Source organism: Molothrus ater, chromosome W (assembly GCF_012460135.2).
Source record: "Molothrus ater isolate BHLD 08-10-18 breed brown headed cowbird chromosome W, BPBGC_Mater_1.1, whole genome shotgun sequence".
Classification (NCBI taxonomy): domain Eukaryota; kingdom Metazoa; phylum Chordata; class Aves; order Passeriformes; family Icteridae; genus Molothrus; species Molothrus ater.
This window is the reverse complement of record NC_050510.2, coordinates 4,715,865-4,740,233: the sequence shown is the minus strand read 5'-3', so window position 1 is coordinate 4,740,233 and position 24,369 is coordinate 4,715,865. Positions and strand designations below refer to the sequence as shown.

The window sequence follows — 24,369 nt, the reverse complement described above, 5'->3', positions numbered from 1 at the left end:
AGGAGTATGCCTATGGGAAATCCTGATGGGCCTGTGCCTAGTCATGTGCAGAACAGCCAGTTTGCACACTGAGATCCCGTCTCAGACAGGAGGGCAGAATCCTGTTGAAGAGTGCAGACAATGCACTCAGATTGTCCAAGAGGGACAAGAAGGAGAGGGAATCTCAGCATACCGGGCCCTGGAAGATTGCATCATGGAGCAAGGCAGGTAATGCATCATGAATGGCACTCAATTGAAATTATGCAGATTGGGCAAAGAAACATTATGTTTCAATCAAAAGGCAAGAGTTAAGGGCGGGCTGTCAGAAGCGTTTGATCACAAAATACAAAAGAGGAATGCAGGAAAGATATCGGTCCCTATTTGTAACCAATGCAGTCGAACTGTGTGGGTCAGGGGAAAAACTGAATCGGTTTTTGTAGTGTATTATCAAGTTAACCCGTTGTGTTATGATAATACTCGACTTGAAATATGTGTAATGAACAGGAAAACGTACTGGGTTGGAAAGAATTTAAAATATGAGAATAAGCTCCCCCTGAAGAGCGAGCCTGTCATCTTGGACCTCCTTGAGGCAAATGATGACAGGGCCTGTCTGCAATATGATAGGGCTTTCTGCTTCTCGAAAAACAAGGGATAGATCCTGAAAGCAAAATGAAGCAGATAGCTCAGTAATTGAAGAGGCAGGAGTCAGAGTTGAGGAAAAGGAGGGTGGAGCAGGAAAGGTTGAAAACTCTGAGTGAACAATATGAGCAACTCGAGAGACAATATGCCAACTGGGGACTACCTGCCCCAGATCGAAACTTATTCATTGACCTTGTCCAGGAAATTGCCACGGAACTGGGATTGTCGAATTGTTGGATTTGTGGGGGGCTGAAATCTGCCGAGAAGTGGCCTTGGAAAGGTGAGAGTTTAACCCAGGAGCAGCTGTTGAAATGGGATAACACTCGTGTCTCCAGGATGATGCAGAGACCTGAGGGTTGGGTGTTGGATCAGAGGGTGATTGGAACAATTTGTATCAGCAGGGAAGGAAAAGAATATACCGAGGTGGTTGGGTATACCCCGTGTATATCCACATTAGCAGTAAATTCAAGTAGTAGGAGCAAAATCTGGCAACCAGAGCCTCCTACAGGATATTGGAGTCACAAAAGAGAGACAAATTGTGAATGGAATGACAAGATTGGACTTTGTTGGGTCAAAGGCTCCGGAGTTAACCCTTACCAATCCTTGGGAGAATTAAGAGAATATTGGAAGGAACCAGGAAGAACAAATATCAGGTGGAAAGCCCCAGACAGAATTTATTGGATCTGTGGGAAGAAAGTGTATAGTGAGTTACTCCCAAAGTGGAAAGGATTGTGCACTTTATGTATGATTCGACCTGTGTTCTTCACTCTCCCCCGATCAAAAAGTGACCTGTTAGGGGCTCCCTTGTATGAGACTCTGAACAGGGAGAAGTTTGAAAAAGAAATTCCCTGCCATAGGAGGCAGTCAAACATGGGGAGAGGAAGAATGGTCGGCCGAGAGAATAATAGAATATTATGGACCAGCCACATGGGCACAGGATGGAAGCTGGGGGTATAGGACCCCGATTTACCTACTGAACAGGCTGATTAGGCTACAGGCAGTTGTGGAAATAGTCTCGAACCACACCTCAGAGGCCCTTGAGTTGTTAAGCCGGCAGCATTCTCAAATGCAGGCTTTCGTGTACCAAAACAGAATAGCATTAGACTATTTGTTGGCCAAAGAAGGGGGAGTGTGTGGAAAATTTAATGAGTCTGAGTGCTGCATTGACGATTATGGAGAAACCATCAGAGGTTTGGCAGCATAAATCAAAAAGATGGCTCATGTCCCAGTCCAAAAATGGAATTCCATCTTGCAGGCAACTTGGTGGGACAGACTATTCGATGGGGCCTGGTGGAAAAAGATAATATTTTTTTGTGATGTGTTCAGTAGCCGGGGTCATATTCCTACCGTGCCTAATACCTTGTTTTATTAGGCTGATACACTCTGTGGTACAGGACATGCAAATAGTGGCCATGCCAATAGACCCAGAGCTGGCTTCCGAAAACAATAAGATATTCAAAATCATGAACTTGGGGGAAGGTGAACAGGAAAGTAAGGCAGCCGAAGTCCTATCGAAATTTGAAAAACAAATCAAAGGTGATGGAATCATTTACAAATTATACCAAGGGGTCCCACAATGAGAACAGGACACGGAGAGAGTCTGAAAATGTCCCTCCTCTCCTTGTAGGAAGCTCCTAAAGGTGAAGGGTAGCTTTAGCTAAAACATAGATAATAGATATAAGGGTTGTAGTGGGAAGCATGAATTAATGTGTTTATAAAGAAGGGGAGGGATTGTAATATATATTATAAAGTAATTAATGCTGAAGGGGAAAATGTATAAAATAAAAATTGTAAAAGGAATCTAACGTCCAACGAGCCTCTGACCACGAGCAACCTGGAGACAGATTGCCACATCGGAATTACTAAACTCCTGGTGGCAGCAGGAGAAGAATGCCTCATTTACTAATAAAAGAACGTGGCCAGCACAGAGATGGGCTCCCTCCGGATCTATCAGGGAACACTCAAGGATGATCAGCACTTGATAGATATCATCAATCAAGATAACCAAAGTCGCCAAGGAACATACATCTGAATACACGACTTCCCCTGACATGATCAGCGCCTGCTACTACTCAGGAAACAGCAATTGTCCAGCCTTGCACAGTGAAAGAAACCTTCATACATATGCAGGGTTACAAAAGAAATTGGGGCACCTCTGCCTCAGGCATAAAAAACTGTATAAAACAGCCCCGCTGGAAACGGCATTCATGAACATAGGGATATCCGATGAGATAGAGGTCAGATATAGGTTCACCCAGTGCTGATCCCACACTCGATGCTGTCTCTTTGACTGTGGTTTTTGAGGACCATATTTTGGTCACAAAAATAAAATCTTTCGCATTTATTAATTTGGCTTTCTTATTGATCATTTATAACAGGGTTATTGATTTTGGTCCTAACAATCCCAAATATCCACAATGAATATTGTACTATGAGTTCCAAGGCATATCTCACAAACAGTTGCACATTTTTGTACCTTTTGTATGGTAACCCCTCAGTGCTTCCATTAGAGACTTTGGAACATGACAACCCTGATTTACCAGGGGGTAAAGTGGTTGTGAGACTCTTGAGGGGTGGAAACTTGGTGTCTGTTTTCTTCTTCATCATCCATTTGTAGGGAAAGGCTGGCTCCTCGCTGGGTTGGATGAGAGGGCATATTGGTTTTAGTTGCTTTGAGACAGTTATCCCATGTGACCGACCCCATCTCTTTGGGTAGACTCAATTGTTTCTGCCCCTGGGGTACCAAACCTTTCCATGCTTTTTTCCACTGCTCTTAGCTGGGCGGGCTCCTCGAAGGGGTTTTTCCCACGCTCTACTTCCAGGTTCAATGTTTGTAGTTCTTGGTGGTGACGTTCCCAGACCTGCCCATGGAGGCAGGGCTGGGAGCAGGACTTCGGTTGCTGGAGACATGGTGGTGTTCTCTGGGTTTTGGCTTGGGTGCGGGCCTCCACCCCCTGACGCGGGCTGGATGAGGGGTGCAGGCGGCCCCAGCAAGAATGGTGGGGGAGCGGTCCCTGTGACCACATGATGTTTCTGGGCTGTTGGGGCTTCACAGCCTGCTGGAACCATGGTGGTCACCATTCTGCCACCTTCCTGAGCAATGCTAGCAGTCACAGTGCAGGCAGGCTGGGGATGATCGCTGCTTCTTGGGATTTCCCCACCCCCCAGGGTCGTGCTGTTTTCTGCAGTCATGGGGCAGTGCCCCGCCGGCGGCACATCCTGGTGTGGGCTGGCGTTGCATGTCTGCTTGGTGGGAGAGCACCCGCCCTGCACAGACTGGGTCATGGTCACAAGCTGCCTCTCCCAAGTGGCAGCACAGTTTGAGCCCGTGCAGTAGCTCCAGGGGCCAGCATCAGGAAACATTTTTGGGGGGCTGGTATGGGATGCCTCAGCTCCACATGGCACTTTGGCCTGAGTGCATCCCCACTGCTGGTCGGGACCCCACCATCCCCCTCCATCTCGCTGCGTGGCGGTGTCGCTATAGAGTGTGACACGACGCAAGCACCAAGACTCAGATCAGAAGGTTGTATAGGGCTCATTTATTAAAGCAACATGTTGCCTTTACAGTTTTACAGGATATTTATATTTGCTTAACAAACACATACACTGCCCATTGGTCATAAGAAAGAAACAAAACTCTCAGTAGGTGAAAAGGAGCCATGTCACTCAGTGAGCCAACTAAAGTCTGTATCTTTTAACTTTCTCTCTTTCTTCACGTTGTCATGGTGATAGCCTTGGTACCTTCCTTGAGAGAGATACGAGGCTTTCCTTATCTTCAGGAAGCCTTCGCTGGCTCGCAAGAACAGCACAAAAATGTCTTTCCTACAATTCCCCCTTTTTGTATTTGACCCACAAATACAACTGCTAAGGATTTCTGCAGGGCCCTTGCAAAAATCCAAGCAGATGGAGGATCCATTCTTCATTCACTTACAGATAACCAACTTCTACCAACTCCACAACACACACCCTCACAATCTTAACATTCATATACAAACAAGGCACATAAAAAATAGATCTTAAAATGCTGTTATAGACTTTGCAATTTCCGGATGACACATTTGTAGCAGAATGACACCTTCACCTCTAGTCAAATAACTTTCTCCCACACAGAATCAGAGACCAAGTCATCTGCCTAGTCACCACTTAGAACCAAGTAGCATCCACTTAACTTTACAACTGGTTGCTGCTATCATAATGGGCAACCAACCTAGTTGCTCAAAGTGTGGACTTCAGCTACTAATTCAACCCCTATGCAAAGACAACACTTCTCCCTTAGGTACATCAAATTCCCCTATTTTGGGACTGTTGGTGCCCTGCAAAAGGAAATGGTACAAGACACATTTCTCAGCACTACCAACCTCTCTGTAAGAGAATTCAAGGAAAATAAGCAAAAGTAACATCCACTAACTTAAATTTTGGATTTTCAGCGTAAGCCTATAACTCCCTTTACTCTGTCTCGAATTACCATCTTTACCACACATTCCTTGAGGGTCCATGCTTCCATCCACCTAATAACCAATGCAATTACCTACTCATTTTGCTGCCACTGTAGAACCACCCATCCTGTCCTTTTCTGTGTGCTCCAAATAAGGTTTAACACAACGGGCAGAGACCCAACGAGGGCCATTTTCTGTTAAAACACATGCATATCCTCTTCCCCATGTTCCTAATTCCACTGGGCCAGTGCACTTTCCCGTGATTAAATCTTTTACCCATACCATAATACCTTTCTGAAAGTTTGGCTGTTTTGAATTCAAAGACGAAAAATGACAGAATATAGGAGAAAATTGTAAGTCAGGTAAAGGACGCAGAAAGTTTAACACATAAACGGCTTTGTCTATTCTCACTTGAAGCGACTCCCTCTGCATTCCCCCTTTTCGTTTTTGTACTTGACGCTTCAACACACCATGAGCGCGTTCAATAATTGCTTGGCCTGTCAAAGCATGAGGAATACCAGCAGAATGATCAACACCCCAGGCATGAAAAAAACACTTGCAATTTCTTTGAAACATACGCCGGGCTGTTATCCGTCTTTACATGTGATGGAACGCCTAAGATGAAAAAGGCGTGGCAAAAATGACGAATAACATCCCGAGCTGTTTCACCTGCCAACGCTGAGGCAACCATGGCATGAGAAAAGGTGTCAATGGTAACATGAACATACTTTAGATGGCCAAATTCAGGCATTTTTGTAACATCTGTTTGCCATTCTTGCAAAGGCAGTAAGCCTCTAGGATTAGTACCGTAATATTGCGAAACATGAGACATAGGACAATCAGGACAAGAAGAAATAATTGACTTTGCTTCACTATGTGATAATTTAAATTGCTGCCATAGTGCCTGAGCACCCTGATGAAAAAATTGGTGAGATAGAACAGCTTGCGGTCCAGTTCCTCATGATTTAAAGAAGGCACAGTAAAGGCAAATTTTCCCTTATCCAGATCAGCCAATGGAATTGTAAAAAGGCAATCTTTCAAATCAATGATAATTATTTCCCATCCTTGTGGAATCATTGTAGGTGTTGGGAGACCTGATTATAAAGCACCCATTGCGGCCATCACAGCGTTTATCTGCCGCAAATCGTGCAAAAGTCTCCATTTACCTGATTTCTTTTTTATTACAAACACAGGCGTATTCCATGGGCTAAATGATTTTTCAATATGTCCAGCTTGTAATTGTTCTGTCACTAAGCCTCGCAGGGCAAGAAGCTTTTCAGTAGGCAGGGGCCACTGATCAATCCAGACAGGCTTATCTGTCAGCCATGTCAAGGACACAACTGGACATTTAAGGCCCTGCATCCCAGTGGCCCCTACTAAAAATCCATGGTAATTTTAACACCCCATTGGGTTAAGCAATCACGTCCCCATAAGTTAGGTTGAGCATTAGTAACATAAGGTCTGATGTTAGCTTGCTGGCCTTCTGGATGTGTTACAGTGATCGCAACAGCAGATAAAGCACCAGCAGTTGACCCACTTAACCCAACAACTCCAAAGGTTGATTGAATGAGGGGCCATGTTGGAGGCCAAACAAACTGTGAAATTACAGTTACATCTGCTCCTGTGTCAAGTAAACCTGATATTGTTGTAGCTTCTGGGTGACATCCCTTAGCAGTGACCAAACACTGTATTTCTAGACGCTCATTTGTCACCTTTTGAGTCCAAAGAACCTGAGGTGGTCCTGTAGATCCAAAACCTCCAGTGCCACGACTCTGGTCCACTACAGCTGGAACAGAACTCATAAAAGGAACAAGTTGAGCAATACAAGTACCTTTTTGAATAACAACAGGAGGTTCACTAACAGACACCATAGCATGAATTTGTTCCACATAATTAGAATCAATAAGACCTTAATGGACATTAATACCTTGAATAGTGTTACTAGATCTTCCTGATAGTAAAAGATTTTAAAATCACAGAAAATTCGGGAAGCTAGAAAGAAAGTTAAGCTTAGTAGGCTCTGGGAAAATGTTAAAGGTAGGCCCTGAGAAATATTAGGCCTTGTATTTGCTAGATCATGTGAAACTGCACCTGTGTAGTCAGTATATGATAAATGATATAATTGTTAGATGTGATTAGATATAATTATTGTTTAAAGAATCATGAGAAACTATGTTAGAGGTTTTAGGGAGATCACAAGAAATCCATGCTTGGATGAAATCAATGTATACAATAGAACAATGTAAGTTTAATAATTAATATGTAAGTTATATGATGATAGAATATAAAACATGTTCGGCCCGAAAATATGTCGGAGTCAGATTTGGGTCTGTGTACCCCTGACACCCAGAGCTCTTAATAAAAGCACCTGCATGAAATCATTCCGTGATTATGTGTTCCCGAATGCTAACATTCCCATTAGAAAAGCACTCAAACCTCGGCCTATCGGACCACAGGCATCAAGAGGCATTTTACATATACCTCTTGTCAAAGTAGTTACTGTGTCAGCTATGGCTATATCAATCCCTGCCGAAGCCTCTTGTGGCCCCTGTGTATCATTCACAAATGGAGAGCTTTGCAGTGCTGGCAGGGCTCGTGATTGTCATTGGAGTATTTGTGTCTCCACACGCCCCTTCACGTTCTTCCTCTAGTTTCCCTGCACTTGTCGACCACCTGAAAAAGATCTTAATTTACAAAATTTAGCAATATGGCCAAATTTTCCACAACAATAACAAGGCACTTTACTGGTCCAAATTACCCTAGAGTGTACACATTGTCCTGCAGTTTGAAGGCATTGTGTCTTCACATGCCCTGATTCTTCACAAGCAGAACATCTGGGTGAAGACTTCATGGCTGTTGCCAAAGCAGCCATTTTATGCTCAACCTGAACCAACCTTTGAGCAAGCAACTACAAGATCAGACAGCGAGGGATCTCCCAGTAAAGAATCAATAATTCTCCTGCAATCATCGTTTACGTTGTCCCGGGCTAACTGTCTACATAAAATTTGCTTCAACTTATCATCCTCTACTTGCTTCTCAAGGGCTGCAGCAACCCTCTCCACAAACTGCAGAAAAGGTTCCTTCACCCCTTGCTGGATGGTAATATACCTTGGTTTAGGAGCTGCCATTTCCATTGTTTTAAGTAAGGCACTCATACCCAGCTGCTGGGCCTGTGCCAGAATCAGGGGGTCCCATCTTGCCTGCAAATCTGGGTTAGAGAATGGTCCATTGCCCAGCAAGGCATAAACTCCCACAGCATGACGTGGATCATGCTGAGGTAACTGCATATTGTCCAATGCTATTCTTTCAACCATATGTTTCCAGGTAGCTTGAAACACACCATACTGCACTGGGTGAAACAGAATCGTAGCAAGGTGAACAATATCATAAGGTACAAGTACATCAGCATTTAGAACACGAATCACTTGCATCACCTGCAAAGAGTTAACACCATACTGATCTACTTTTGACTGGAGATCCTGCACAACCCTCCATGCAAAAACCTGATGGCTACCTTGTTGTCCCAAATTAGGAGCAGTTTTGAAAACAGGAAAAGCCACAGGCCCACCAGAAGCAGCAGCAGCCGCCATTTCCATCCTTGTGGGTGGACCTATTTTCTCTAACAAATTCCAATCTCCCACTTCAGCTGCTTTCATTGTCACATGCTTCCAAAATTGCAAAGGGTGTCGAGGAGTGACAGCCACCTGGCAGGGAGGCGGAGTCCAAGAAACAGCAGACCTGGATCTGCTACGAGGTCTAACAGAAACAGATTCCTGCGTCTTTTTAGATGTACTCATAAACAGCAGTTCATTGTCAAAACTATCACTAGACAAAGAAGGACACAATGTTAAAGACTGCATTTGTTCAACCAGTTTGGGGGGGGGGCAGACAGCTCAGTAGGGGGTGGAGTGGAGGCAGATGACTCAAAGGGGGGCAGAGGAGGGGCAGATGGCTCAAGGGAAAGTGGGGGTGGACCAACCAAATCACAGGAGGGTGGGGGAGGAGTGGCTGATCTATGGGAGGGTGAGGGGGGAGCAAACGGCCCAGGGAGAGACAGAAGGGCCAATGACCCAGCCTGATTTTCACTTTGCTTCTTCTGTAACTTCATTTTGGCTAATTGCTGTGCAGGCAGAAGATACTTTGGTTTAGTATTCAGTTCAGCTAACTGCTGAGCAGGCGAAGTATACACAGGTTTAACATAGTCTTTTGGAGATGAACACCGAGGAACAGTCTTAGCCTGCCATTTGATTCTCACGATAGCAAACCCTGGGGGAACCTCAACAGCAGCTGCAGCAGACTCCTCAGGGGGAGATACATTGACAGGCTCAGCCTCATCTTCCTCCTGTTTCTCTACTTCAGTTTCTTGCTCTAATTCCTCTCAGATATCACTTCCCATAGTCTCTTCCCAACCTTTTTCCATGCCCGGACACTGAAGGTAGTCTCAGCATCAGCTTCAAAGTCCTGTGATTTACACCATATCAGTAAACTACGAAGAGCATAATCAGAAGCTTGAACATTTTTCCTTTTCAATAAAGCTTTCCACGTGGACAAAACAGCCTTTTCCTCATTTGATAAATTATTTCCCATCATTTTTCCCAATCGCTCACCTCGAATCAGATGTCTGAATTAGGTCCAGACCTCCGCAGTGTCCTTGCTGCCTTCACTCATTTTCAGGGTACCCTTCAACTTTTTTCTCTCTTCTTATTTTTCTTTCCTCTTTTTACTGTCCAGTTGCAATCACGGCGGGGGGGGGGGGGCATCAGATGTCGCTATAGAGCGCGACATGGTGCAAGCACCAAGACTCTCATCAGAAGGCTGTATAGGGCTCATTTCTTAAAGCAACATGTTGCCTTTATAGTTTTACAGGATATTTACGTTTGCTTAACAAACACATACACTGCCCATTGGTCATAAGAAAGAAACAAAACTCTCAATAGGTGAAAAGGAGCCATGTCACTCTGTAAGCCAACTAAAGTCCATCTTTTGACCCTCTCTTTTTTCACGTTGTCATGGTGATAGCCTTGGTACCTTCCTTGAGAGAGATACGAGGCTTTCCTTATCTTCAGGAAGCCTTCCCTGGCTCGCAAAAACTGCACAAATATGTCTTTCCTACACAGCGGTGCCTCTCCGTGTGGGGGGGCTGTGGGCGTGGTTTATGGGCTGAGCCAACCAGCTCCGGGCAGGGGAGGTCCGGGTGTTTCCATGGCGATGAGACGTGTGGCCGTCCCCGGTGGCAGGGGGGCGGTCCTGGGTACAGCACCGAGCTGGAGCTGCGTCATGGTCAGAGGCTTCCCAGCCTAAATTGCGGCGCTGTCCGACCTCCTGCAGCAGTTGCACGGGGCAGGCACAGGGCGGTGTTTTCGGAGTGCTGGCACAGGGCACCCGGGCATCCCTGGGACCCCGCCGGGCCACCCTGTCTCCCTGCGCGGCGGGGCCTCTCCTTGCTGGGTAGCTGTGGGGGATGGTTCTCCCGGGAACAGTGCCGACGTGGGGGGGGGTAGTTCAAAGCAGCTCGGCCACATGGGCGCGGCATTGCCGGCCATTGTGTACTGCCACGTGCTCTGGGGGCTTAGAGAGGTGTCCATCTCCCCCGAAAACTCCTCCAGTGTGTTTTCCTCCCCATATAGTTCAGTACTTAATAGTCTTATTAAATCCAAAACAAGCCTACATGGTTTTATAACTCTTATTGCATTTTCCTCCCCTTTCGAGGCTGCCTTTAATATAAAGTGACTAGTTTGTTCCCAGGTATTAAGATCAAAGGCAGTTTCTTTTGCTGTGTTAAAGCCGTGGGTGTTAGCCCATGTAATTAATCTAAACAGGGCTTTTTCTTCATAGTCTATGTCGCATTCCTTAAAGAAAATTTTCCATACCTGTATTGTGGGGTTTTCTGATGTTGAAAACCAAGCACTCATGGTCTTCGATGGGGTTTTTCTTCTTTTTTCGATTTCTCTGGTTTCTTTTTTCAAACAACCCTTTGGCTGAGTATTCTTGCAACCTTTGTTGCGACTTGTATCCTTGCAGCCTTTGACGCCTACTTTTGGGCTCTTCCAGCTGCTTTCTTTCCAGCTTTTCAGCTTCTCCAGTTTCTTTTTTCACACAGCCCTTTGGCTATAATTTCCTGCAACCTTTGTCGAAAAGGTAGCTCCTGCAGCCTTTGCTGCTTATTTCCGGGCTCTTTCCGGCCTCTTTCAGCTTTTTGCCCCGTCTATCTCCGCAAATCCGTGGATACTTGGACTGCTTGTCCTCACACAAGGTCACCCCGTATTACAGTGGAATCTATGATATTTGTATGTCTGAGACGCAACACACAACAGAACTCCCTTGGTCATCAGAAAACAGAGTGCTTTAGTGTTCAGAGCTTACTTTTAAAGGCAATTCAAAACTCCCGGGTCGAGACAGCTCATTGGTCTCTCTCTGTGCCCCCAGACTCTGAACCAATACAATGTCTGCATCTTAGGAGAGCTCCCATTGGTTGTGAGCTTCTGTCAGTCAGCCCAGAGGCTGCTCCATGAAGCTGAGCTGAGCTGCTTATTATAACTTGATTAATACTTATGCAACAATGTTCCATCTTGAGCTGCAGACATCTCACTGGTCAGGAGCTGGGCTGTGTGGGAATCAGACCAATCAGCAGTTGAGACCTGGGAGTTTTGAACTCCCTATAAAAGAAAACTCTCAACAATAAAACATGCTGGTTTTCGCATGAAGATTTGGTGTGTGAGTGTCATCCCTGTCTCTGACCACCGACTCCACGAAACACGTGGATATTAAACATAATAGGCGTCCCGCATGAAGAAAAGGCACGGAGAAGAGCCGGCAGCTTGCACAGTTCCAGCAGAGACCATGTGACCAATAGAGAGAAAAGCACGGCAAGCAATTTCCCAATTGCATAGCTGAGACAAGATTAACCTTTCAGTGCTGCAGAGGTCTATAAAAACTGTTTCAATTGATAAACTTGAGAACAAATGAACCTACTAACACCAATTCTCTCCCAAGTCAGAGAAAAGGAAAAAGTGAGGACATGTGAGGAGAAAAATATGGCGACACTAGGGTCAGTGCAAGGTAGAGGGGGAGGAGGAGGTGCTCTGAGCATTGGAGCTGAGATTCTTCTGCAAGCCATGGTGAGGACTATAATACAACAGTTTCCCTGTAAGTCAGGAAGTGCATGGGGGGATGCAGCATTCACCGGCAGCCCATAAGAAAAAGGCACTCATGCTGGAGCATGTGGATGCTGAAGAGCTGTGATCTGCTGAGAGGCTTAAACAGAAAGAGAGACAACCCTTGCTTTCAGAAATGGAGGAAGAGGACCCTTGCTTTTATACTAGAACAGCTCATCCTTAAAAACTGCACCCCATAAACTAAATGGCCCGCAAAAAGCAGTTGTGGGAAGACTGCAGTCCATGGGAGGGACTTCATGTTGCAAGCAGGTTCTGGGTGGACTGTTAGCCATGAAAATTAAAACCACGTTGGAAAAGTTTACAGAGAACTGTTTCCTGTAGGAAAGACCCCATGACATAGCAAAAGAGACTCCTCTCCCTATGCAAACTGAAGAAAGATCTTGAAAAATTGATGCCTATATAACTTTGGTCAAAGATACCAGGTGCTTATATAACTTGAGTTATAAGATATCAATATAACTTGGATCATGACTTTTATGTATCTATATAACCTAATATCAGTATAACCTGAATCATAGCTTTTTATACCTATATAACCTGATATAAATTTCTGTACAATGTAATGGCTAGTATATGATTAGATAGTTGCCTAATGTTGAATAGACAAAAAAAAAAAAAGAAAAAACCTCACCAGGTGGATAGTTTCAGAGATAGATAAGTATAGTGTTAATGAGAAATGGGCAAATGTAAAGCCAATTAGACACAAAATAAAGAATTTAGACAGATTAGGACCAGACAGACCAAGGAACACTGTAACTGCGCATGCTCCAAAGACAAAGTATAAAAGTTCAGATGTGAAGAAGACTCTGGAAGCCTTCATCAAAGACCCCAAATGATCCCCAAATTGGGGAGGTGCAAAAGAACTATTAAATAACCATGAGATCATACTATGTAAATTAGTTCCGGAGAGTATATGATGATGTTATAATGACATAGTAACACTAAGCAATATTTACTGTATAAATATACCACAGCACCTGACAAAGGTGGGTGAGTTAGGAGAAAAAATCCCCCTCACCACCAGTGCTGTAATAAACAAATACCTGCTCTATGGACACTGGTCTATGGGGTTTTATTTCCAGCCTATCTTTCGGGCCTCAAAATAACAAATGAATAAAAATCCCATATTTTGTCTCCCTGCACTGTTGGTGGGAAGGGAAGAAGGGCTGGGGTGGGGTGGGGGAAAGGTGTTCTAAAGGTTTACTTTAATTCTCATTATCGTCTCTTAATTCTGTTAATAAATCTTTTTTTCTTTATACCTTTTAAAGTTTTGAGCCTGCTTTGACCTTAAAGTGTTTTCTCCTAATCCTTATCTCACCCCATGAGTTTTCTTTTCCCCCTCTTCTGCTTAACTATAGCCAAAGAGAATGAATAAATTATTTTTGTAGGTGCACTGGCGTTTGGCCAGTTTAAGCCCATCACAACAGGTTGGTAATTACCGGGACTATAGCCTTAAGGAGCCAGGTGATAGAGTCAAAATAGGAAATGTGCTTTAAAGGATGCAAAGGAGTTTTCATGGGAAGCATTTACTGCTCAAAAAGAGCTGTTCTGTGAGCAGCAATGCACTATAGAACGGCTGGTGGCATGCATTGCTAACAAAGGCAAAAATATAGGAAAATGTGTGGACTTCCCAAGTTCGTGCTCCTATTAAAAACTCTTTGTGAGATCCTGAGGAACAAAATGGACATATTTGGACAGAATCCTCAGACTCTGAGACTGAGTTGGAGCCAGACTTGGCAGATAAAGAGCTGGTAGAGGCATGACCCCTCATATAAATGGAGGGGCAGCAGGATCTGATGGATGGAGGGGTACAGGTCACATGGACCTATATCCCAAAAGAGTTATGGGAATTTTTAGAGACCTATTGGCAGAAGAGCAGAGACAGCATACTGGCATGGATTTTACGAGCTTGGGATGGTGGTGCTGCATCTAGTCACCTATTAGTGGGTGAAAAGGATCTGTTAACTTCTATAGCCACTGATAATAAAATCCAACAGGAGTAGGCTCAGCTATGGAATATCAGGGGTCCTGATGGGATATTGTTGCACCTACACTGTATCACTGGCTGTGTGCAGCAGCTTTAATGGCACACACAGATACTGATGAGTTAGTGTCATCCCTCAGGAACTGGTGCACAATTGAAGAAGGCATTTCTTTACTGTGGCAGATGAAGATGGCTCATGCCCTAACCAGAGGATCCAATCCTGACAAAGCAGTAGTAATGAAAAGTATTGAAATGCAGTTTCTAAAAGGGGCACCTGATTAATTGAAACCCCTGATTATATTAAGAGTCATGAATGCTACTGGTAACATAAGTGCTTTAACAAACATCTTGAGGGGTATTGGAGCTATGGCCTCAGAGCCAGCTGTGTGAGTAGTGAGAGAAAATAAGCCAGCAAAGCTGAAGAGAGTCACTGCACAGGTGACCAGGAAACAAACATGGAACAATCTTGTGCAAGCTAGTGTTCCACAGTCAGAAGTAGATGGAATTACAACATCAGAAACATTTTGCTATTGGCAAAAGCTAGTGCCTATGAAAAAACAATCCTCCTACCACCCCGCCTGCTGCTTCAAAACACTGCAACTCCTGGCAAATGCCAAAAGAGTGGGAGCAGTGGGGTGGTGAGTTGCCCCAAATTGCCTCAGCTAAAGAAAATATCTTGGGCACTGATATGCTGGCAGGGTGAACAGTTGAAACACTGTATGGTCACTTTTATTTTGGGACTCCACAAGCAGGATTTGTCATTCAATCTATGACTGTTTAGTGTAGGTTCTCGAAGTGGGATCCTGTTGTGCTGCCAGTGCCTGCAGAGGTGGTAAATGTAGAGCAGTATCACATTCCAGGGGGTGAAGAAGAAATTACTCAAATGAATCAGGCACTCTAATGACTGGAGATCACTCCATGCACCATAACTGCTTTTAACAACCCTATTTGGCCTGTTTGAAAATTGGATGGCAGTTGAAGAGTGACTATTGATTTCAGAGAATTGAATAAAATCAACAATGGCGTGGGCCAGTGTCAAACCAGGACACCCTCCCACTTGCAGTTACAGTACCAAACATGGTTACTCTCATGGGAAAAATCAGCAAAAATTTACAACCTCAGAAGGTGGTAATGGATCTTGCTAATGCTTTGTCTTTACACACAGAATCACTAGGTTGGAAGAGACCTTCAAGATCATGGAGTCCAACCCATGCCTTAACACCTCAACTAAACCATGGCACCAAGTGCCACATCCAGCCTTTTTTTAAACACATCCAAGGGTAGTGACTCCACCACCTCCCTGTGCAGGCCATTCCAGTACTTTATCACTCTTTCCATTAAAAACTTTTTCCTAATATCCAACCTATATTTCCCTTGGTGAAGCTTAAGACTGTGTCCTCTCATTCTGTCAATTGCTGCTTGGAGAAAGAGACCAACCCCCACCTGACTACAACCACCTTTCAGGAAGTTGTAGAGAGCGATAAGGTCACCTCTGAGTCTCCTTCTCTCCAGGCAAAACAACCCCACCTCTCTCAGTCGTTCCTCATAAGGCTTGTGTTCCAAGCCCTTCACCAGCCTTGTTGCCCTCCTCTGGATGCATTCAAGCTCCTTAACGCCCTTCCAAAACTGAGGGGCCCAGAACTGGACACAGTACTCAAGGTGCAGCCTCACCAGTGCCAAGTATAGGGGAAGAATGACATCCCTGTTCTTGATGGCCACACTATTCCTGATACAGGCCAGGATGCCGCTGGCCTTCTTGGCCACCAGGGCACACTGCTGGCTCATGTTCAGTTGGCTGTCAATCAGTACTCCCAGGTCCCTTTCTGCCTGGACACTGTCCAGCCACACTGTCTCCAGCTTATAACGTTGCAGGGGGTTATTGTGGCCAAAATGCAGGACTCAGCACTTGAATTTATTAAATGTCATCCTATTCGACTCTGCCCATCTATCCAATTGTTCCCCGTCTCTCTCCAGAGCCCTCCTACCTTCCAACAGTTTGACACATGCTCCCAGAACAGTGTTGGGTCCTTTTTCGTGGAACTTCCTCTCTGAGTCTTGCTGTCTTTCAATTAAAGCACCTGTTATGTCAGAGCAGCAGTAGATTTTCCATACCATCTCCTCATGTTTTCTCCACAATCATGCAGGAAGAACCACATCTCAGCTCATAGGGTGTACCTTCTCTCCCTATCTGGGGGACATCTGCGTCTTGTACCAGAACTTCCAATCTGTACTGCTGAGATTTGGAGAAAGCGCTCTTTCATCTCCTCTCTAATCTCCTCTCTGAGTTTCTTGTGATTCTCCTCTATATTATCTTCTAATTTCTGCAGACGTGTTTCCACAGCTGTGATTCTTGCATGTGTTGGGCCATGCACAACATCTGCATATGTTCAGAGCTTCTTCACCATATCAAGCATGGTCTCTTCCCTGTCCGCCTGCTTCATTATTGTTAAAGCAGAAGCGTATTCTTGTGGACCAAGTAGTACAAGTTTTCGCTACGTCACGGATGTACATGATACTGAGTCTAGATTTATAGTGTTTAGGTCATCTGAGAAGACAATCTCTGCCACTGCCATTTCTCTCAAGCGTTGAATCCCTTGTTCTATGGTCTTCCACTGGGTTTGGTGCATATAGAGATCGTCTGCACACAGATATCTTTGTGCCACACTTCCCAGGACCTATGCCCAGAGACTGTGAAGGTTAGCCCCCCTCATAATTCCTTGGTCAATAACCGGATCATGTGACAGGGATCCCAAATACCTCACTTCAGTACCATCCAGAATTGTAGCCTCACCGGCAGCATCCCAAAGATGGACTAACCAAGTAATTATAGATTCATCAGGTCTTTGAGTGTAATCCTTTCTTAGGCCACGAAGGTCCTTGAGGGAAAAGGACTCAATAGTGACTTCTGATCTTGTGTCTGTTACTTTGACTTCTGATTTTGAGTCAGTTGCTTTGACTTTGAATTTTGTGTCAGGAATTGGCATTGAGGGTCCTTCCCACAAATCATCAACGTTGATCACTGGCCAATCTGTTTTGCTTGTCTACTTCTTTCCCACAGCGAGTGCCAGTGGCTTAGGCTCACTGTCTGGTTTAGCTACAACCTGAGAGACTGGGGTGTTGGCTGCAGCCTGAGTGACTAGGGTAGATGCTGATTTATCTATCTCCCTGCCCCCCTGCCTCTATCTGCTGCCCTACAGTATCTAGCAGTGTGCAATAAGCATATGCCAGGGCCCAGCATATTGCAATGATCTTTTTCTCCTTAGAGTCATCATAGCAGTTCTCTTCCAGTTATTTCTCCACCTCATCTGGGTTCTGAATTTGTTCACATGAAAATTCCCAGGCTGGGGGACCAGAAAATCAAAAAAAGGTGGTAAGTCTGAGTTAGGGGTGAAATCAGTAGCCCAGCTGAGGTGCATGTATACCAATGCATGCAGCATGGGTAACAATCAAGAAGAGCTGGAGGCCATGGTGCAACAGCAAAGCTATGATGTAATTGCCACCACAGAAATGTGGTGGGATGACTCACATAGCTGGAGCACTGCACTGGATGGCTACAAGCTCTTCAGAAGAGATAGGAAAGGAGAAGAGGTGGAGGGGTAGTGTTGAGGAAGATGAAACAGGAAAGCCTTATAAATATGATTGCCTGGCAAAAGATTTTGAGAATATAGAAACTATAAGCGAGACTGAAATGAAAGCAAGCTTTGAGATACCTTAGTTACTGAACATCTGGAAAACAATGGTGTGGCCAGCTGAAGGTAATCCCCTTTTGATGAAACAATACCCTCTGCTTGCAGACAGGTCCAAGGGTCAGAGCAGACCCTACTAGCTTGGCAGAAGGGGTCCAAAGAGTAGTTTTTAGGGTTTAAAATGTAACACAGTATGGTAATGTAGTGATTCTTATAGGCTGTATGTAAATGCTATAGGATTTGTATATTGTACTAGATTGGTTAGTGAGAATTAGAATATTCTAACACAGAAGAAGATTTATTGTATTGTAACAGGAACCTCGCTCTCTTACCCCATTTACACTCTCACGCTTCTGCTCTCTTACGCTTTTGCTCTCTTACCCTTTTATGCTCTTTCCCTCTCATCCTCTCTACCCCTCTCTTCTCTCGTGACTGCTCTGAGCTGCGACTGGCAGCTCCCAGCAGGGCCCTGCACGCACGCCCTTTGCAATAAACTGCAAGTTCCACGACCTGGCTTCAGAGATCTCTCGTCTCTGTCCGTCCCGACCATCCTACCCCCCGTTGCTCCTACAGGGTGGCCCTTAATATTACAGAGGCTTTTGATACCATGGGTATTGAAACTAATGATGATGAAGTTGAATGCCTGTGGGTAAGAATTAAGGGGAAGGCCAACAAGGCTGACATCCTACTGGGAGTCTGTTATCTTCCACCCAACCAGGAAGAAGTGGTGGACAACTTATTCTATAAGCAGCTGGAGAATGTTTCAGGTTCATCAGCCCTTATTTTTGTAGGTGACTTCAACTTGACAGACATCTGCTGAGAACTTAATACAGCAGAAAAAAGGCAGTCCAGGAAATTTTTAGAGTGTGTGGAGAACAACATTTTGTTGTAGCTGGTGGGTAAGCCCCCCAGGGGAGGGACTATATTAGACCTGTTGTTTTCAAATAGAGATGGGCTGGTGGGAGATGTGGTGGTTGAAGGTCACTTGGGGTATAGTGATCATGAAATTATAGAAGTCTCAATATTTGGCGAAATCAGGAGGAACATCAATAAGACTTTTACATTGGACTTCCAGAGGGCAGACTTTGGCCTATTTAGGAGACTTAGAGAGTTCCTTGGGAAGCAGCCCTTAAAAACAAAGGAGTTCAGGAAAGGTGGGCATGCTTCAAAACAGAGATCTTGAGGGCACAGGAACAGACTGTCCCTGTGTGCCAAAAGACGAGTCAACAAGGCAAATGTCCAGCCTGGATGGGCAAGGAGGTTTTGGAGGAACTTAGGAATAAAAAGAGGATGTATCATCTTTGGAAGGAGGGTCAGGTCTCTCAGGAAGTATTTAAGGGGGCTGCTAGATCATGTAGGAAAAAAATTAGGGAGGCCAAAGCTCAGTTTGAACTTAAAATGGCGACTTCTGTAATGTCACCATTGAGTCAGAAATGACACAGACTCTAGGTCAGAAGGCTAAGAGGCTAAAAGCCCCACGTTTATTGAAACCTCTTCTTTTATACCCTGGTCCGCTACAGGTGGACCTGATTGTTCATTTAATCAACACATTTCACATGATTGGCTAATTAAGAAGACACCCTTCCGCAAACATTTTTATGAGAAAAACAACTTATTACAAACACCACTTGCAGATAGCTTACCATTTGTTTATCATTCTTCCTCTCTGCCTCCCTAAAGCTTCCCAGAACAATTAATGGGAAAGCTTATCTATCTTTCTCTCTCTCTGATCAGACTGTCATATCCACACTGTAAAGGATAATAAAAAATGTTCTTACAAATATATTAATGGTAAAAGGAAGGGTAAGATCAACCTTTGTTCTTTATTAGATGTGGAAGGGAACTTAACTGCAGATGAAGAGAAGGCAGAGGTGCTTAACCCCTTCTTTGCCTCAGTTTTTAGTGAGAAGACAACTTGCCTTCAGGACAACTGTTCTCTTGGGTGGGTTGATGGTATCAAGGGGCAGAATGGTCCCTCCATTATCCAAGAGGAGGCAGTTAGAGAACTGCTGAGATGCTTAGATATTCATAAATCTATGGGACCAGATGGAATTCATCCCAGGGTGATGAGGGAGCTGGCAGATGAGCTTGCAAAACTACTCTCCATCATTTACCAGCAATCCTGGCTCACTGGTGAGGTTCCAGATGACTGGAAGCTGGCCACTGTGACGCCCATTCACAAAAAGGGTGGGAAGGAAGATTCTGGTAATTATACACCAGTCAGCCTGACCTCAGTACCTGGTAAGGTTATGGAACAGTTTATATTGAGTGTCATCACGCAGTACTTACAGGATGGCCAGGGTATCAGACCCAGCCAGCACGGGTTTAGGAGGGGCGGTCATGTTTGACCAACTGTGGGATTCACATTCTCTGAACCTGAGAGAAGCAGTGAGAGAAGCAGAGAAAAGAATGATCAAAACAATTCTTATCTCATTCGCTGCTCCTGTGTTGTGCCAAAATAGAATGTATTATGGAGATTGTTTACCCAGAGTGATGGTGTTTTGTTTCCTTGGCCTATCAGGGCCAAGCGCGTGTGTGTGTCGGGACTGTCGGCTGACAGTCACAAGATTCTGTGCAGTTGAGTTAGGTGCTTTGTGCAGATTCAGTTTAGATGTTATGTAATATAGTGTAATATAATATAAAATAATATAGTATAATAAAGTAATTAATTAGCCTTCTGATATCCATGGAGTTCTCCTCATCATTTCTCCCGGACATCAGGCAAAAATATCACCAATAACCAACCTGATCCCCTTTTATGACCAAGTGACCTGCCTCATGGATGCAGGAAAGGCTGTTGATGTTGTGTACCTAGACTTCAGCAAGGCCTTTCACACTGTCTCCCAGAGCATACTCCTGGAAAAGCTGGCAACCCACGGCTTGGACAGGAGCACTCTTTGCTGGGTTCAGAACTGGCTGGATGGCAGGGCCCAGGGAGTGGTGGTGAACAGTGCTGCATCCAGCTGGTGGCCAGTCACCAGTGGTGTCCCTCAGGGGTCTGTGCTGGGACCAGTTCTGTTCAATATTTTTATTGATGACATGGATGAGGGTACAGAGTCTTTCATTAGTAAATTTGCAGACGACACTAAGCTGGGAGCGTATGTCGATCTGTTGGAAGGTAGGAGGGCTCTGGAGAGAGACGGGGAACAATTGGATAGATGGGCAGAGTCGAATAGGATGACATTTAATAAATTCAAGTGCTGAGTCCTGCATTTTGGCCACAATAACCCCCTGCAACGTTATAAGCTGGAGACAGTGTGGCTGGACAGTGTCCAGGCAGAAAGGGACCTGGGAGTACTGATTGACAGCCAACTGAACATGAGCCAGCAGTGTGCCCTGGTGGCCAAGAAGGCCAGCGGCATCCTGGCCTGTATCAGGAATAGTGTGGCCATCAAGAACAGGGATGTCATTCTTCCCCTATACTTGGCACTGGTGAGGCTGCACCTTGAGTACTGTGTCCAGTTCTGGGCCCCTCAGTTTTGGAAGGGCGTTAAGGAGCTTGAATGCATCCAGAGGAGGGCAACAAGGCTGGTGAAGGGCTTGGAACACAAGCCTTATGAGGAACGACTGAGAGAGGTGGGGTTGTTTTGCCTGGAGAGAAGGAGACTCGGAGGTGACCTTATCGCTCTCTACAACTTCCTGAAAGGTGGTTGTAGTCAGGTGGGGGTTGGTCTCTTTCTCCAAGCAGCAATTGACAGAATGAGAGGACACAGTCTTAAGCTTCACCAAGGGAAATATAGGTTGGATATTAGGAAAAAGTTTTTAATGGAAAGAGTGATAAAGTACTGGAATGGCCTGCACAGGGAGGTGGTGGAGTCACTACCCTTGGATGTGTTTAAAAAAAGGCTGGATGTGGCACTTGGTGCCATGGTTTAGTTGAGGTGTTAAGGCATGGGTTGGACTCCATGATCTTGAAGGTCTCTTCCAACCTAGTGATTCTGTGTGTGAATTCTGTGAATTCTGTGAAAATTCCTTCAAGGTTCGACCCATTCTCTCCCATTCTTCATGCCACTCAGGATTTTCCACACATCGGTCTACTTCTGGGTCAGGGGACTCATCAGTTCCTCTGGACATCTCAGCCCTCATTCTAGAGAAGTTGCAGTTCATATAGAGGAAGCTTACCTGATTAAATACCAGGATGGTTGTCTCTAACATTCAGGGGAAACTGAACATTTTCAAAGACTGACATAACAGATTCAAAGGAGAAGAAGAAAAGGAAAGGCTGAAAAGCCTCATCCCTTGGTCCTCCTCTAACAAACTGGGTGCATTTATTAACAAACCCCCAAAACATGCTACTGGAACTGGGATGCAGGTTAGGAGGAAGAAACTATAAATCATGCATATATGGAGCAAACTCCAGTACCTTTATAAACTTTCTATAAATTGTTATCACCAAGCCCAGCCTAATGGCTATTCTAATCCATGCCCCTCTACTGTAAAAACAGTGTGCTAGGGACAAAACTGGAGCTATCTCCAGATAAGAATATAGGCCTAGGGACCATGAAGTTATTAAAGTCTCAAAAACTACAAGGGACCAGAAACATATGAAGACCTCCACCCTGAGAGACATTATGAATTCAAGCAACATGGCTACTGACTGCTTTATCCCAATACAGAGTAAGTACAACCAAAATGCAATCTGTACAGGTTTTTTCCACTTTCTCGAACCACATGTTGGGCGCCAAAAAATGTATTTGGCCTGGTTTAGGGCAAATTTTGGAGGAAACCTCCGAATTGGGATGCCTCTAGAAAGCAAATCCAAGTGGCCCCTCCCCCATCTGGTTCAGGAACAATATTTCCTTGGAGAAAAGTGGAAAAAACCTCTTTATTTAACAGGCAAAGCATTCCCTAGCACAAAAAAAATTGAACAATATTCAACAATAAAACCTCTTGCTACTCCAAAGAGATGACAAACTCATAAAGTCCCCTTCATGGTCTGTAGCTCAACTCAGTCTGTTATCAGTCCCTCTGACATTGGAAATGCCATGGCCCAGGCCAGGCCCAGTGGGCCACAGGTGCAAGATGCTGGTGCTCTTCTGAGTTTTCAGTCCAGAGCAGGTTTAAACAGTTCCAAGAAGAAAGAAAAAGCACAGTCTAGGGAACTTCTCTTCCTCAGCTAGATAAAAACAAACTAAAAAACAAAGTAGTAATATAATTAGAGTAATTAAAATATGGACAAGTAGGATTTAGGACAATATGAGACAATAAAAACAAAGAGTTACGGATGTCCAGGTACCTCTTTCTGGGCAAAATAAGCCCAAAAAAGGACACACGTTAACAGAAGATTAACCCTTAAAAGCAATAGCCTGTTGCATATTCATACATCTCAGACATGATGCATAAATTCCATTCAAACAAAGGATTGTGTCTGGTCAGTGTCAGCTCTTCCTCTGAATCCTGACAACATCTTCATGGCTGAGCGAGGCGGGAAGAAGTTAGTTCCTTCTGATAAGAGAGCAATAAATTCTCTTTCTCTGAAAGATTTGTGTCCTGTGGCTGCTATCTGGGTGCAAGTCCTCTCTTTAAAAAAGTATCTTACATAGCATAGTTTTTATTTTAACATTGTGTTATAACCTAAAACTGTATTTAACACACTACTTAAGAAAATTAATACAGCCTCACTTTCTAACATAACACATATAGTATTCATTTTAATATTTGCAAAAAGCCAATCATAAAATACGCATTTTTCACAGTGGCATCTGATGTAGCATTGTGGTCAGGTGCTATCATTGTTCACCATTATACTGGTGATGTATTGATTATGGCGGAGTCACAGCAAGAAATTGAGGCAGCTGCAGAATCACTGAAAGCCCACTTACAGGATTGAGGCTAGGCAATTAATCCAGAGAAAATAGGGGGCCCTAGTATTACTGTGAATTGTTGGGGGATAGTTTGGCAAGGGCAGCTTAGAGAAATACTGAACATGGTGCAGCAAACAGTCCAGCAATTCTCTGTATCAACCATGGTGATACAACTGCAAACTATCCTGGGGCTGTCAGGGTGCTGAAGAACTTTCATTCCACAGCTGGTGGTACTAATGCGCTCTGCAGAAAACGACAGAAGAAAGTTGTTTGGCAATGGGCCAAGCAAAAACCAGAAGCCTTTGATAACTGCAAGAATGCTTTGATTGATTATACCCAATTGTACACTCCTAGGCAGATATCCTTTCAAAGTAGAAGAATTCTAGATGAGAGTCTTGTGGGGATTGTGGCAGACAACTGGACCAGAAAATCATAAAGAACCTATAGGATTTTGGTCCAAAGCATTACAAGGCTCTGCTACACATTATACCCAGATGGAAAACCAAATTCTAGCTGTGGTTTAGGCACTGCAAGAAACTGAATCACAGGTCAAGATAACATGGCTGTCCACACCCCCATCCCCACTAATGGGTGTGTAACTGATAATTCTATCAGGGCTCAAACTGGGGTGGCCCAGGCAGCCAAATATTGGAAATAGAAACATTA

At 44.5% G+C, this 24,369-nt stretch overlaps 1 protein-coding gene across 1 annotated transcript; it reads right to left on the bottom strand.

Moving 5' to 3' along the window:
- Positions 1–4,137: 4,137 nt before the first annotated feature.
- Positions 4,138–10,125, bottom strand: LOC118701558 (uncharacterized). The gene is made up of 2 exons (XM_036406236.1): positions 9,662–10,125; positions 4,138–9,515 (listed from the first exon to the last, which is right to left on the bottom strand). Exon 2 carries the CDS (start codon positions 8,912–8,914, stop codon positions 7,934–7,936), a length of 981 nt encoding a protein of 326 aa, XP_036262129.1. The 5' UTR covers positions 8,915–9,515; positions 9,662–10,125; the 3' UTR covers positions 4,138–7,933.
- Between the last annotated feature and the right edge of the window lie 14,244 nt (positions 10,126–24,369).